Source organism: Acomys minous, assembly GCF_964271855.1.
Source record: "Acomys minous genome assembly, chromosome: 13".
NCBI lineage: Eukaryota > Metazoa > Chordata > Mammalia > Rodentia > Muridae > Acomys > Acomys minous.
This window is the reverse complement of record NC_140495.1, coordinates 16,800,317-16,815,830: the sequence shown is the minus strand read 5'-3', so window position 1 is coordinate 16,815,830 and position 15,514 is coordinate 16,800,317. Positions and strand designations below refer to the sequence as shown.

Below are 15,514 nucleotides of genomic sequence, written 5' to 3'. Positions count from 1 at the left end.
GGGTGGGAGGGCTGGATGGCAGCTCTCTTGGGGATCTGGCAGACATCTCTTGCTTTCCTTCTTCCATCCTGTCTGCGGTTGTGGTGCAAAGTAACTCCCCCACCCCCATCCCCACACCAAAGAAGCTGCAGATTGAAATGGGCTGGGCAATGGCTGTGGTTACCTCTGGAGCCTGGGAATGTTCACGCTCGGTCATATGAGATTTCTTCTGAGGCTCCAAGCAGGCCTAGCGTAGTGGGGAGGGCTGGAAGATGGTAGGTAGGAGTTGGGGGCAGGGACATATGAGACGCATGCATGGAGCCTTCATCCAGGCCGGTGCAGCATGTGCTTAGGGATGGGTAAGGGGACTCCAGTATTTGCTCTTGTTCGTCTGGAGCCCTCTGAAGGAAGCGTCAAACACAAACCCAAGAACGGGCCTATGCGAGCTTTATGGCAGGCAGCTGCTGACAGGCCGATGCTGCTTTGAGATTAACCAAGCCACAGCTGAGCCTATGGCTGCTGGTGCTGTCTCTGCTGAAAGTTCCCTTACAGCAGAGCCAGGGAAACTGCCGTCAGGCCCACTACTCCCATCCATGCACTTTGATCCCAGCCTGGGCCGAGCACAAACCCTTTTCATACCTTGGGGGCTGGAGCAAGAAGAGATAGTAGAAGTCTTGAGCTTTGCCTAGCATGCCGACTAAAAATGTCTATTCCTCGTTCTGACCTGAGCCTAGCTGGTGCCTCTAGAAAACTCAGGGCAGTGAGGGAGCTTTTCCCTGGTGGGTCAGTGCAATCTTGGCAAGGCAGAGGAAGCTTATGAAAACCCACCCAGTTGACACATGCCCTTCTCTGTCCCTGCAGCTGTCCTGTTGGACAGGAGCTGCAGCCAGCTTGCCAGGTTACAGTGAGGTTTTGCAAGCCTCCCAGCTGCAGAACAGTCTCCCAGGCTTGGGGATGCAAAAGGTGGCCAAGGTTCACACCCCTACTTAGCTCCGTTAGACTCTGTGTAGCAAAACCACCGGAAAAGCATACCCAGCATCCTGTACCTTAGGTGCTGTCAGACACCTGGCTTCCCCAGTGGACCACACATGACTAGCGAAGCGAGCTGCCTAAACTCTGGTCCACGCTGGCAGGGCTGTGGCTTGGTCTCCTCTCTGCCTTGAGCAGGAGCATCTGGCCATACAGAGCGGCCAGTGGGCTCTTTTCTAGCTTCTCCTTTTAAGGAGGGATTGCTGTGAAGCCACGAGAAGGTAAATTACTCAAAATTCCTTAATCCAGTAGCTAATCCAATGATAGAAACTGGTGTTCCCTGTACTTCTCTAAGAAAGCTTATCCTCAGCAGAGATGGGGACTGGGGCAGGCGAAACGGTCGGGGAAATCCTATAGCCCTGAGATAATGTGAAACAGAGCGCGGACCGTGGGCTCCAGGAGCCAAAAGCTTGTGTTGCTCACAGCAGACTGTGGGCGGAGGGCAATGGCTAGAGACTGAGGGGTTCCTGTAGATTGCTGGGTGTTACGGGCCAGCTGTGTGATCCTGGGTACTTCAGCATTACAGATGTCATCGAAGGGGGGAGGCGTTCCATTCCTTCCCTCAGAGTTCAGGCCTCGAAGCTGTAAGTCATCACATCAGGGCTGAGGTAGCAAGAGGAGGGACCCACGGATTCTTTCACTCCAGCTCTGACTTTGATGTTCCCCATTTCCTGCTCTCCTAAAGCCCAGCATCGGGGTGAGGGGTAGGGGGCCTCCCTAGGCCAGCCAGAGGAGCGCCACTCTTGAGGTGGGGTAGCTAGTATCTATCACCCATCTCCCCCCCCTCCCTCCCCTTCAAGTTTGTCATATCCAGGGATTAAAGTGTAGTTACGTGCTGTTCAGCAGCCAGGCAGACTTATCACCAAAACTTGGGCTGCCCTTTGGTCTCAGGGAACTGCGTTCTTTACACTGTCGCACTCAGGACACAGCATTTGTCCATCATGTATTACCTGTGACTTAGAACAGGAAGACTTGAAACTTGTCCGTGAACAAGATTTATACAAGACCCTGCCTTTATGGTATGGACACTAGACAACGAAGTGACAGGCTGCTTGAAGGCCAGTGTTGGCGCCCTCAGAGTTGAAAGCCCCTGTGCAACAGATCATTAGATGTGGGGCATGACCAAAAAGGCCTGAGTGGTGGGAAGGACTGGGCTCAAACCAGCAGCCTGGCCCCCCAGGGAACTAAGTTGGCCCTCTAATCCCTAGCCACCTCGATATCAACAAGGCCGAGCTTCCTGTGTGTATGTGTGTGCACACATAGGGACATGTACCAAGATAGGGCTGGTGCTTGCCAGGGACAGGACAGAGCTGAGATGGGCTGCATACCCAGCGTCTCTGCTTTGATTTGATAGCTCACAAGACCTCACAGCACAGAGAGAGAGAGAGAGCACGCCTCCATTTATGGCATCTGTTTTAGATGTTGAGAATCTGAGTGGAGTCAAAACCATGCTACAGGGAAATTAATTCCACATTTTCTATCTTTAAAATGAACAAAGGAGTTAGATGTGTATAGCACAATCCAGGCCATGTTCTTGGAGCCAGCGGCCAGCCCCAGAACATTCCCCCAGACCTGCCACTTTTACCCACAGCGGTGTGCCAGGGTAACTCTGCCCCCCTTTTTTTTCTTTTACCTAGAGCGGCTAGCACCCCTTAGCCTCTAATAATTGAATTCTGTATTTGGTGGGGGAGGGTACTGGGGAACCCAAGACCCTCCAGAGAGACCTCCTGGGGGAGCCCAAATCAGCCACGGCCTGGGAATGATTAAGGGCTGCTTTCCATCAAAAGGGAGCTATAAGAAGCCACAGACCTCATGCGCCCCAGTGGCTCAGACCCTCTTGGGACTGACCACAGACCCTCTTTGGAACTTCAGTGAGTCCCCTCTGTGTCCAGGATATGCCTTGTATCCCAAAGCTGAGGGCGAGAGCTAGGGGCGTCATGTTGCCCACAGTGCTCCCTATTTCCAGCCCAACGGTATGTGCTTAATAAACATGAGCTGTTAAGTGGGTGCTACTTAGCTCTGAGAGCTGTATATTACACACCAGAAAACTGAAGCCCTAAGTCAAGTGACTTAGCCAAGGCCAGTCTGCAGGCTGGTCAAATTCAAATGTGAACACAGACTGTCAAAGTCTGGGGCCTGTTCTTCTGTCATACACGCTGAAGCTCCTCACTGAGAGCCTTGTGACATTTCCCAAGAGCTCACACCCCCTGCTGTAGCCATAACATGCTGAAAGGAACGGAAGGCAGGTCCCTAAGCATGAGCTGGGGCCAGGAGGGAATCCTGGGAGGGAAGTTGGATCTGGTCTTCAGAAAGCAGTAGTGACCTACCACACAAGGCCACAAATGCTATGTGAGTGTCACACAAAGGAGTCTGAAATCTTGGGTGGAAAAGGGATGTGTTGGAAACAGTGGGAAGGATGGGACTCAAGGGTGACCTAGGAAAGGGTATCGTCACCAGGAAGCTGAGATGTGGATGTCAGGGGACAGACCAGAGATTAAACTCCAGAGTATGGCAAGGGAGGTGTGGGTCCAGGCCCGGCTGGATATGGTGTGTCCTGGTGCAGAGGGAGCCCAGTAGAGCCTAGTGGCCACCTAAGTCTGTCAAGGAGTCCCTTCTCCACAGAACCCTCATGTCAAGGCGCTGCCATGGCTATATTGGTTGCTATGAGACAGCCAAGTGCTACCTTCTGCCCTTCGCTGCTGCCTTCTCCTAGCCAGAGTGGATCTCTGTCTTGCCCCATCAGACTAGGGAAGCTGTCCCAGGCCCCAGGCTTCCATGCTAGACTCCAGTTACTCCTCTCGCCCAGGCGGAAGGCTTGGCAGGTGTGTGCTGGAGGTTCGCATCCCACTTGACCTGGCTGCCTGGCCTAGCCACCGTGTCCACTTCTATGTTACCGGCTTTACAGCCCATGGAGCAGGCCCAAGAGGGCCCAGGGCTCTGCTCTGGCCAGGGTGGGCATTAGCTTCTGGGAAGAAGGGCCCCAGAGCTGAGTGGGGAGTAGGGGTAACTGAAGGAAGCCGCGGTGAGTCCTGCATGAGTGGAAGCTCTAAGGGTCTAGCCGTGTGTCTGGGAAGCAAGAGTGGCTGGCCCACCTGTGCCTAATAGCTCACTTCTTTCTTCCTGCTAAGACATCACTTTTAACCATCAGTGATGGCAGAGCATCTTTGTCAAAACTCAGCCCTTTCAGACCTGTGCTGGCCACAGCCATATCTAGAAGCCCTCAGGAACCAGAGACCCTTGTACTGCATGTGGTAATAAGAGCCGTTGGATATCCTGAGGTTGTCAAAGGGACCCTGTGAGTGTCCTGTGATCCTTCAGGCCCCTACTTCCACAGGAGAGGCATTCTTCATAGGTGGTAGTGACAGTGGCTGTGGAAAAAGTAGCTGCTAGATGGTTTGTGACTCTGTCCGCGTTCCCGTGGTCTGTGTTCTGAAGTGCCTTTCGTTCCTCTGCTAGTGGGACCAGGTAGGCAGGGGCCGGTCTTCGCTAGAGTTCATTCAACCACCAGCAGTTGCATAATAGTCCCAGCATCATATCACCCTCCCTGGTGGCACCTAGCCAGGCCTGTGGCTTAGTGACACAGCAACAGGAAACAGGAAGTGGGGACTTCCTCCTTCACTTCACTTCCCTTCCTGGCTGTAGATGCTGAGACCCCTACTCTAACTTCCTTCCTTCTTTCTTTCTTTTTCTCTTTGTTTTTTTTTTTTTTTTGGGGGGGGTGGATCTCTGAGAAAGAGTTTCTCTGTTTATCCCTGGCTGTCCTAGAACTCACTCTGTAGACCAGGCTGGCCTCAACTCAGAGATCCGCCTGCCTCTGCCTCTGCCTCTGGAGTGCTGGGATTAAAGGCGTGCGCCACCATCACCACCCCAGCCTTTATTTCTATTCTATATCTCTTCCTACCCAACTGCACTGGCCTCCTGACAGCTTCCCAGATGTCGCTTGGCCTTTCTACTCATCCTCTACTTGAGGAGCCCCGTGGCCTGCCTGTCTTGTAACATTTGTCAGTTTCCTGCCAAGATGGCACCCTCCCTCCCAGCACTGCCCGCCCACTGCAGCCTGAGTCCCACCCAGAGCAAGTGAGTTGTGTCAGGGCCACCATCCAGGGGGTCAGGCGTACACTGTGCTCTGCTCTCTTCTTCTTCTCAAACGCAAAGTGAAAAGTGGGAGAAGAGAAGAAATAAACAAAATTTCAAAAGAAAGAGTTGTAGAAAGATGCAGACAAGCCCACGCTGGGAAAACCAGGCCAGAGAGGGAAAGAGGCCAGGGAGCCTGTCGGAGGGGGAGGTCAGTGGTGAGGACACAGGAGACCAGGCAGCAGGTGGCATCAGAAGGAAGGGACAAGTAAAAGGCCTGCAACCCAGGGAGAGAGCATGTGGGTGTCAAAGGCTGTGTCACTACCTGAGGTGTGAGGGGCAACCAGACAAGTGGTACCTGACCTTTTTCACTGGTTCATCTTTTTTGAGAGGAGAAGTCTAGTCTCGGGATTCAGAGCTTTCTCACCCTTCCATAAAATGCCCAGAGAACTCTACTCTGAAACTGTGCAGAGCCTGTGAGCGTGGTGTGGCCACCTGGGAAGCCCTATAAGCTTGCCCTAGCTTCCCTTGGTACTCTCATGTGTCTGAATTCTAGTCACACCAGTCAGAGAGGCCAAGAGTCTCCCCTCAGCCACCTCAGGCCAACAGAGATAGCCAAGCCTGGGCTCTGTGCCACGCAGGGCATCTGATCTGGCCAGTGTGGGCTGTTGGTCGTGCTGAGGACAAGGCAGGAGCTGGATCCAGCTGTTCGGGGTCCCAGAGCTTTTGTGGGATCCTAGCAGGTTTTCCGCAGACGCCTCATGACTGTGCTGGGACAGAAGGCATCTATCAAAACCACCCTGACGCTGTGTTCCTCTGCCACTGGGGTAGGGGACCCAGGTGCCAGACATCTCAGGCTTGGCATTTTGGTGCAGTGTCTTTGAGAATCGCCATAGTTCTTAGGTGACTAAAAATAAAAGCTGTCACTTTAAAGTTAGTTCCTTTCAGACTGTTTAGAAGGCTCTTCAGTGTTACATAAAATGTCTTACTCGCCTCGAACTGTGAGTGAGAGAAGACGCACTTGCCCTGTGAATGTTGCCCTAACCGGAGACAGACCACTCTCTCCCCTCCCCTTGCAGGAAAATCAGGATGGAAATAGAATACCATTGTTGAGCCTATCCTAGGAGGATTTTCCTCCAGAAGCCCAGGATGAGTCACACTCGAAGCCCCACCTCCTGGCCCCAGCTCCTAGATCCTCATCTGCTGCCCAGATCCAAGGGATGGATGGCCCAGTCACTTCTCACTATGCCCTTGGTTTTCATCCCCAGCACCTTCCTACTTTCCCCCCATCAGGTCACCTAGGTTGGGCAGCCCCTCTCTGGCCATCTTCCACAGGGCATTCTCCTGAGCCCTGGCAGAGCCCTTGGCCCTCCTAGGCTGGATCCCCCTTTCCTATATCAAGAGCTTAGGGATGCACTGCCCTCCCCTCCTTTTCTGCCCCCTCCAGCTGTCCCAGGGTGAGGATTGACTCAGAAACACCTGTCGCTGTGCCTCCTCTCAGACCACCACAAGGCCTACTGGGCCCCTCGGACCTCACAAGGGACCTCACACTCCCTGTCTCTCCTGGGCTTTCTTCTTTAACCTGAGTCTCTGAGCGTGCTCTAATCCTGTCTGCTTTCACGGAGGGCTTCCCTTTACCCAGTCTGAGCCGCACCCACCCCTCACATCCTTGATTCCTCATTGCCTTCCCACAACTATGGAGCTGCTTCTAGACTATTCCCAGGCAGCAGCCAGATCATCTCACACCCTCTTCCTGCTGCTCTGAGGGTGAAGGGAAAGCTGCTTCAGCAGGATGTGGGACCTGAGGTCCTCTCTCCTTGATCTACAGTGTGGGCTCCTGTGCTTGTCTCTCTTGTCTGGTGAGCTCCTCCCCGACTCTTGCTCATGCTCACTTCCTGGGCAAAGCTTGAAGCCTTGCAAGGCAGCACAGCCTCTGCCCACTGACTCCTGGACAAGATTGCCCTTTTAACTTTAGCTCTTTTTTCTTTTTCTTCTTCCTTCCTTTTTAATTGTATATGCAAGATGCACACACATGAGCACACTCATATGCACACATGTGCACATACCGCAGCATGCATGTAAAGGTCAGAGGACAACTCTGGGGATTCAGTTCTTTCCTTAAACCATGAGAATCAAATTCAGAATGTCAGTCTTTTGTGGCTTACCTGGGGAGCCATCTCACCAACCCAACATTTACCATTTACCTTTTTCTTTTTTCTTTTTAGTTTTTCAAGATAGGGTTTCTCTGTGTAGCACTGCCTGTCCTGGACTCACTTCATAGACCAGGCTGGGCTTGAACTCACAGAGATCTGCCTGCCTCTGCCTCCTGAGTGCTGGGATCAAATGCGTGCGCCACTACCACCCAGCTCTTTTTCTTGTTCTTATGGCTTCTGCAACAATTCAAAGCCTAAGGGTTGAGGCAAATAAAAGACCATTTGCCTGAGCTTGGGGGAAGGGATGCCTGCAGTCTGAAAGCATATCTCAATGCTACCAGGTATGTGACAAAGCTGCTGGGTGGCCCTGAGGAAACTGGAGTTAGGAGCTCTGGAGGCTTCAGCCAGGACGGAAGGCAGCCGAGGATTAGCCTTCTCTTTGGGACTAGAAGTTGTTGTGACAGGTGCTCTCCCCCTCTGCCACCTGCGACTTGATCTGAGGGACTGGGCTGGGACTCTGCTCTTCTGGCCAGAGCAGAATAAGAGGCAGCGTGGATCACTGGGGCCCTGGAAGGCCAGTTCTCATCTGCTTTTGTATAATAGAAAGTCAAGGCTGGTGGACTGGGACTCCCAATATTGCAGGCATGCCTTTAAAGTCCCCCTCACACTCTGAGGGTAAGGTATGGCCTTATGTCCCTTCCAGCCAAATCAGACTCTCTGTGGCAGGAGGCTCCCCTGCAGGGGCAGTAAGAGAACAGTAACTGCTTTTGTCCTCTGGACACTGAGACAGTATATAAACACCAAACCCTCTGAGTGCCAGACACTGGTGTAGGCACGTGCTCATCACAGGTAAAAGTAAAGTGGCCTAAGGTTAGTCCTTCCAGGGAAGCCCCAGATGTGTTCTTTCCTCCGTCCTCTAGGTCCTGGCAAAGTGCTGTGACCTATGCAGACCCCTGCCAGGGGCTTGCTTAGCACACGTACACCGAGTATGTGTAATCTTGCTGCTCAGATGTCCTGGTGGGGCTTTTCCATTGCTGGGGAAACACTCTCCTTTGGAAGAAAAGCACATCGTGCACTGGAGATGCCCCAACTGGAGTTGTTAGAGTACGCAAAGCCCTAAGTTTGATACCCAACACCAACATAGGCATTAACCGGACATGGTGGTTGATGTATGCCTGTGATCCTGGCATTAGGAGGAGGAGGCAGGAGAAAAGTTCAAGGCCATCCTCAGCTTTATAGTGAGTTCAAGGCTAGGCTGGGCTTACAGGAGACCCTGTCCCAAATAAAAAGAAGAGGAAAAGTCTGGAATTTTTCAGGGGTTGGGTGACATACAATCTGCATTAATGTGAGCTGCAGTTTCACACTAAGATACCGCAGCGGAAGCCAAGAGCATGGTTTGCAGGGCCCAGCTCTATCGTGAGGATCCCTGTTCTCTATGAGAGTGAACTTGTGTGTTCTATTAGAGTAGGATCATTGAGGCAGAGGATGCCAGGCAGCACCCTAACATACAGCTATCTACACAGCCCCTCCTGCCCAAACCCGTGCTGAAGGTTCAAAACACAGGAAGATCAAGTGCGTCTTGCAACTGCCTGGTAGTTATCCCTGATGGTGACTGCCACCTGACGCCTTGGCAGAATAGTCTCTGGGCCAGAGCAGACCAGGAAAGTGTAGTGCAGATGCATAAGATGGCGTGACTCTTTAAGCTTGCCTGACAGGGACATAAGCTAGAGACTAATAGTTGAGGAGAATGCAGGTATGAGGGGCACACTATGAAGTATCCCTTGTCAGGCATGGTGTGCTTGTCTCTCACCCAGCACTGGAAGGGTTGAGGCAGGAGAATTGCCACAAGTTTGGAGTACATAATCAAGGCTACAAAGCAAGGAGTACCCCTGTAGAACTGTAAAGAAAAGTATCCCCAGTGAGCCCAGCACCCTCCATTAGTGAGTGGTTGTGAAACAGGAGATGCTTTTTTATTCAACTTAATTTAATATGAACAGATACATTTAATGACCGCATTCCTGCTGGGCTGAAGTACGGGCCTCCCTCCCATGGAACCAAGTGGAGGGCCCCAGGATTGCCATTGGCCCATCAGTCTACAGTCTTTGCGCTTGGAAACTGGGTTCCTGTTAAAAGTTTAAAAGAAAAAAAAAAAAAAAAAACAAACACACAGGCAGAAAAGGAAATGCCACCAGCCAGGCTCTCCCACTGTGGCCTTGAGTCCCGACTGTCTGTCGGAAAGGGGCTGGAAGAAGAGTGATTTTGGCAGTGTAAGTTTCACAGCAGCCAATGGAAACTTCCAGGAATGCTGCTCAGGCCAGCCGGGGCCTGTTTCCACTGCCACTTTTACGAGATGCAGACCCGGTCCTCGGTCCTCCGTCCTCTGCTGGCCAACTTTGGGGATGGGATGAGCTCTTCAGCCTAGCTCTGCCTCTGGGGGTCCAGTTCATGTTCCACAGGCAGTGATCCTTTTCAGGCCCTGTCCTATGAGTTTGGAAACAGAGACCTCCCATCCCCGGCCAGCTCATTCAGAAGGGGCAGCCATCAAATGAGCTCCCTCTGTGACAGCTGACATCCATGCAGGAAGCTGTGAGAATTTATGGATACATTGAAAGAGAGGCTCTCTCCCAAAATGTCTGTTGTACTAAATGTGTGAATGCTTCCTTTCTGTGGAATCAAGCTCTGGCCTTCATGGAGCCTCAGGGAACGAGACCCTTGAGAGACAGCTCTATTGAAGTTAACTGACCTGGCTAGTGCCTGTGGGAACCAAGCCTGCTGTGCTTACAGTGGCCTTGCCTGCAGTGACCTTATCCTCAGTGGCTGGTGTGGCCTTCATGTATGCAGTAAGCACTCCAGCAACCCTCAGCGATGGAAAGGAAGTGACCAGCAGACTCTGGGTCAGCCTAGCAAGTGCTAGGGTAGGTGTGATTGGTGGGACAGGCTAGGGTGGGTAGCCCCTCTGCAAAGTGTTCAGCTGCCCACTACTGACACCGCCCGAAGCCAGGCAAAGTAGACAGGTCTTCACAACCTTTGTGGGAGCCCTGTCTGTGAGACTGGTCTTGGTCCGTGAAGTACACATAGCCTCAGGTGACTAGATCTGCAGGTGGCCTTTTAGTGGTTCCATGAGGCATTGTCACTTGCCAGTGATCACCCTCGTCCTCACCTCCAGGTGGCACTGTCTTTCTCTGTCCCCATAGGACCCATTCAAGTAGAGCCCCCATCCTCTAGGTTTGGGCTGGGCTGAGAAGTGGGGGACAGGAACGACTGGACTCACTTCCCAGCTTTGTGCCTGCCAGCCTTGGGAAGAGTGCCCTGAGCACAGAGGGCAGGGCTGCGTCCTGGGCAGATACCAGACCAGGGCTCAAACTTCCTTATGCCATGGTTGTGTTGAGGGAATGACAGGCTGTGAGATCTGCCATCTGCCTGCCCTCAAGGCATCTCTTCCTGCCCACAAACTCTAGAGATGGGTGCAGAGGGCATGACAGGCCAGGCAGAGCCCGCTGATGGGAAGTGAGGCACCTGGCTTTTGGGGAGCAAGCTGAAGGGGCTGGTAGTGACCCCCAGGGCAGCAAGGTGGGCCCTCCATCTTGAGCCCAGCACCTTTTGTTTTGCAGACAGTGGCCATTCTGGAACAGCGGCTAACACTGACAGAAGACAAGCTGAAGAAATGCCTGGAGAACCAACAGCTAATCATGCAGAGAACGCCACCGTGATCAGGGGAGCAAGGATCAGGAGCTCAGTTGATCAGGGGGACAGCAGGCCAGGGATTTGTACCAGGACCTGAGTAAATAAATAAAGGGATTCCGCCCTGAGGGAGCCACATCTGTACTCAGGCTGGGATTGGGTGCTCCTCCCTCCCCCAATCAGATACAGGGTTTGTATCTGAAGCCTTTCTGACAGTGGGGAGCTCCCAGAGGGCAGAACCACACAGAAAGGAGACTTGAGACCCAGCTGGCAGGCCCACACTCAGGCTAACAAAAAGGAGCCACTTGAACTGTGTGTTTCCTCAGACTCTGAGATGGTGGCACTTTCTCAGGGCCTTGACAGGTTTTCCCTAGCCTCACCTTCAGCCCCTGACTGGCTTCTGAGTTGGCTGCCTGTTGCCTGGATGAGCCAAGACTTTTTCGCTCCACCTGAACCTCCCCTTAAGGAAGCCCCCAGGAGCCATCTAAGTCAGACCTTTCAGGAGGAGCAAGCTGGGTGGCATGGATAGGGCCTTTGTGATGGCTTTCATTTCTGTCACTTTTTTTTCACCAGAGCTTGTAGTTTCATCCTCTCTACATGCCTGAGAGCAAAGGAATCTGAAAATTAAAAACTTTGATTGACCTTGTGCAGGAATGGCTTGTTCTGGGTAAGAGCTAATCAGTTCTCCCACCCCAGGGTCCACAAAGGGAGAATCGCAGCAGCAGCGGGGGAGGGCTGCTCAGAGACCAAAGACACCCTTGTTTGCAACTGTTTAGGGGTACTGGGGCACAAGCCCCTGTGTACTACCCATATCCACCCAACTGGCTCCCAAAGCACATGGAAGCGCCAAGCACCCTGTTCCCATTCAGGGGTCCCTTCCTCCACATCTGGCCTGGGAAAGCCCGAGGGAGGGAGTGCTTTCTCTGAGTTGTTTGTGCCTTCAGCCTTGAGCATCTTGGGGTAACTTAGCCAACCAGGGAGATCCCTGTCCCCTCACACACTGCCCTGCCCTGGGTTGGGTCGCACTGCTAGAGCTTTCCCGAAAGCTGCCAGTGCCAGGTAGTTAATGTGGTCCCAGCCCTTGCAGCTTCTAGGAGAGGCAGAGCCTGAATGTCTGAGAGTTGAGGCTGGCAAGCGAGCCAACCTGTGTTGATTTCTGATAAGCTGTAAGTGTGGGAGGTCACCTCCTCCAGCCTGCTAGGTGAGGAAAGCTCAATCCCAGGGTCAGACCTTGGTCCTGCCCGCCCTCAGCTGCACCCCTCAATACTGTAGTCTAACCTATCTGAGGCTCTGATTGTTAGAGTTTTGAAGTAATGACCCCTGTCCCCTAGGTGCCGCACCCTGCCCTGTTGCCCTATCCAGCCCCGCTAGATGGCAGAGCCTGTTGTCAGAGACCACAGGTAGGGGAGAGCTGGGGCTCTCAGGATGCCCTGGGAAACGGCCTGGTGGCCTGCTCTGGCAGGAAAGCTGCTCAGCTGCCTCAGAAGATAGTGAGCACTCCACCCCATGAGCCTTAGCTGGCAACCAACTCAAAGGGCGCTGCTGGTGGGGCCAGCCTTGTCACCCCCGCCCGTGCTGGGTCTACTCCCCATCCTGGGCTCTCTGGTGGAGGCAAGCCCATGTGGGAGCATATGCCTTCAATGCCTGCACTCAGGAAGCAGAGGCAGGCAGGTCTCTGAATCTGACCTGGTCTCACCGTGAGACCCTGTCTCAAAAGACAGGTAAGGGTGGGAGCAGAAGCTCAGCATTCAGCCCTCTCTGCTTTCTGACTGAGTACACAGCAACCAGCTGCTCACGCTGCCATGACTTCCCTACCGTGACGGATTGTGAACCAGATAAGCCTTCCCTTCCGGAAGTTGCTTTGGCCAAGTGTTTTGTCAAAGCAATGGAGAAAGTAAGAGAGTAGCCTTCCTGAGGTGTTTCTACAGCACACACACACACTCACACACCTTCCTTAGTAGAGCGTACAGTGTACAGTTTTCAGTACGCATGCATTTTACCACTGGGCTTCCTCAGCCCACATACACGGCTCTTGGAATGAACTGACTGATCTTTGCTTCCTTGCCCAGGCAGACTTAGGAAAGGTGGCCAAAACACCAGCACACATGGCAAGCCCACCTGCCCTCATCTTTGAGTACCGCCCTCCCAGGGGCATCTAACAGGTGGGATTCAAGAGCTCCAGAAGGCCTGTGGCCATCTCCACAGTCTCTGCCTTGGAACGCTCCCCCATTCTCCTGCCTTCTGTGCTGGGATCTTTGTCCTCTAAAGACTTTGCCATGGCTTATCGTTTGCTCCTGGCAGTGGGCGTCTGGGGCAGGGGCTGAGCAGCACAGTTGACATGGTGTTCCTCATCCACTGCCCCGGGTCCCGGCTCCGTGGTCTTGGAAAGTCCCCTCATATTTTCTAGCCTCTGTAAAATACTCAGTGGATGTGGATAGTATATGACTGTCTTATAGCCACGTCTCTTTCCTGCTGCTTGGCTCTTCGTGTCAAAGGGGACGGGGTTTCTTTGGCTCAGACTTGAGGTGGCCTTCATTTATTTCCCAGTCCAATCCTAGCTCTAGGGGCTGAGAGCATGAGGAGCTAAGAACTCCAAAGCCGCCACCTCTTCTGCCACCGTGAGGGCTAGCACAGGCTTGGGGGGTGGATATCGTGATTACCCAGAATTCCGGAAACCCAGCCCGCTGAGCAAGCCAGCACATGGTGAGTCACCCCGCCGTCCCAGCTCTGTCATTACCTTCATCTTCCTAATGATTTACTCAAGATAGGGCCCCCCGATGGCTTCAGCCTAAACTGGCCGTGTGTGACCATTGGAGGGGGACCAGAAGCACAGGGGTAGTGTCTCACCAAGCAGCCCCACTCCACCCTGGGCCACTAAAGAGAACCAGCGCTGAGCTGGCGGCAACGTCATTGCCCCCAGGGCATAATTTCACTTCCTCTGTACACTGCCGCCTGGGTATGGGGCTTGGTTCCTTTGCCTCGTTAACTAACCCTCCCCAGCTAGGGCACCCATGAGCGCTGTGGTCTCACGTCTGCCACAGCAACAAAGTGTCCCTCTAGAAATTTCACTTTGTCCTTTGGCCCAGGATGTGGGCCAGTCGTGACTATGTTGGGGGCTGGGTCTTGAGCCAGCCCAGAGTGCCTGCTGCTGCCCAGCTGCTATCAAGTGTGGGGAGCCAGCCCCTCCTGCATGTGGAAGCAATCTCCAGAGAACCTATTTATAGAGTAAGGGTAGGTGTTTCCACTAGGTGAGGCCACCAACCCGGGTGGCCTGAACCCCCACCTCTTCCCCCTACCCCACCCCTCCCACTTCTGCTGCCTGGAGAAGTCTGTTCACTGGGAGGAAGAGAGGAAACCCGTCTTCCTGCCTCTTCTTGTTCTCAGTCAGCCTCCACTTCTCTCTCTCAGGCACAGCGTGTGTTCGTGGAAGGGGTGCTTTAGTCTGTTCACTGGGTCCCCCGTGACAGAGGTTGAGCCTACAGGTTGGGGCTGTGATGCCACCACACACCAACACCCTGTTCCATCTCCACCTTCCAGATGGACATCAGCATTCAGTGATTTGGACTTCCCTAAGCTCCCAGGCCTGTGTGTGTCCCCTTTATCTCAGGGCATGCCCTAGCCGATGGTGGTACCTTTGCTTCTGGATGCTCAGCTGGCTCTCACAGCCCTCTGCCTTCCACCAGGCTTGGCCGGGCCTGGGGCCTTGCTGGGAGTTAGCAGATCTCTCCAGGACAACTCTGGTGCTCAAGAAATTGTTGCAGTGACCCAGCCCACACCCACACCGAGCCCCTCAGACTCCGCCCCCAGCCAAGGACGCATGCTCAGGGCAGGGCTGGGATCCTGCATGTGTTCCCATCTCCCTAGCCCTGCTCAGGGCTCGGAGTCTTGATCCCTTGGCAGCTGCTGCAGAATTTGCCCCTCAGAAGCTTCTAAAACGTGGAGCTGAGAAGCAGTGTAATTAGCACTCTGCCCCTCCAGGCAGCAGCTCACATGCACCCGCCTGCACCTCTGCCCGCTCTCTGGAAAGAAAAGGTACTTTCTGTCCCAGAAACCTGGCTGCTTGTGGACTCCGGCAGGAGCTGGGAGACTGCCCTCTGTTCTTAGGATGGTCCTGGAATGTGGGTTGTGACCATCTCCCCCGGAGTAGTTGGGACACACCTAGAGTCCGGCCAGTCTTGAGCTCCCACAAGGATGCTCACTGCCCTTTGAGAAGTGTCTAGACTCCTGTTGAGAAGCAGTGCCTCTGAGTGTAAGGGGATACAGTTCCACAGACCCCTGTGGTGGGAGTGGAAGCCTCAGGCAGGAATGCCAGGTGAGGACCAACCAACCTCTCCAAGAGTACAAGTCTGTTTCTCTCCTGCATCTTAACAGCAAGCCAGGCTGGGAGCCCAGGCTTTTCCAACGCCTGCCCTGGCAACACAGCACTCAAATTGCCAAAAGGTCAAGCTAAAGAAGAGTAAACAATAGAAAGCTGGTAAGAGGGCTCACGCCACTCCTGCGCAGCCTCCTTCAAAGACAAGCCGAGTGGGCCCCTCGTTCCCATCCCCCACGGTGTACCTCTAACTATTCAGTCCCAAGGCCCTTGCATCCACCATGCC

General features: G+C 53.6%; 1 protein-coding gene across 4 annotated transcripts in view; it reads left to right on the top strand.

The window, feature by feature from the left end:
- The window catches only part of POC1A (POC1 centriolar protein A), a 74,330-nt gene extending 62,760 nt beyond the window's left edge, over positions 1 to 11,570 (top strand). For all 4 annotated transcript variants that reach the window (XM_084751688.1, XM_084751689.1, XM_084751687.1 and 1 more), the window contains one exon: positions 10,847 to 11,570. In XM_084751688.1, coding sequence (XP_084607814.1) covers positions 10,847 to 10,945 — 99 coding nt within the window. In that variant the 3' untranslated portion in view covers positions 10,946 to 11,570. The remainder of the gene's footprint in view (positions 1 to 10,846) is intronic.
- The last annotated feature ends 3,944 nt before the right edge of the window (positions 11,571 to 15,514 follow it).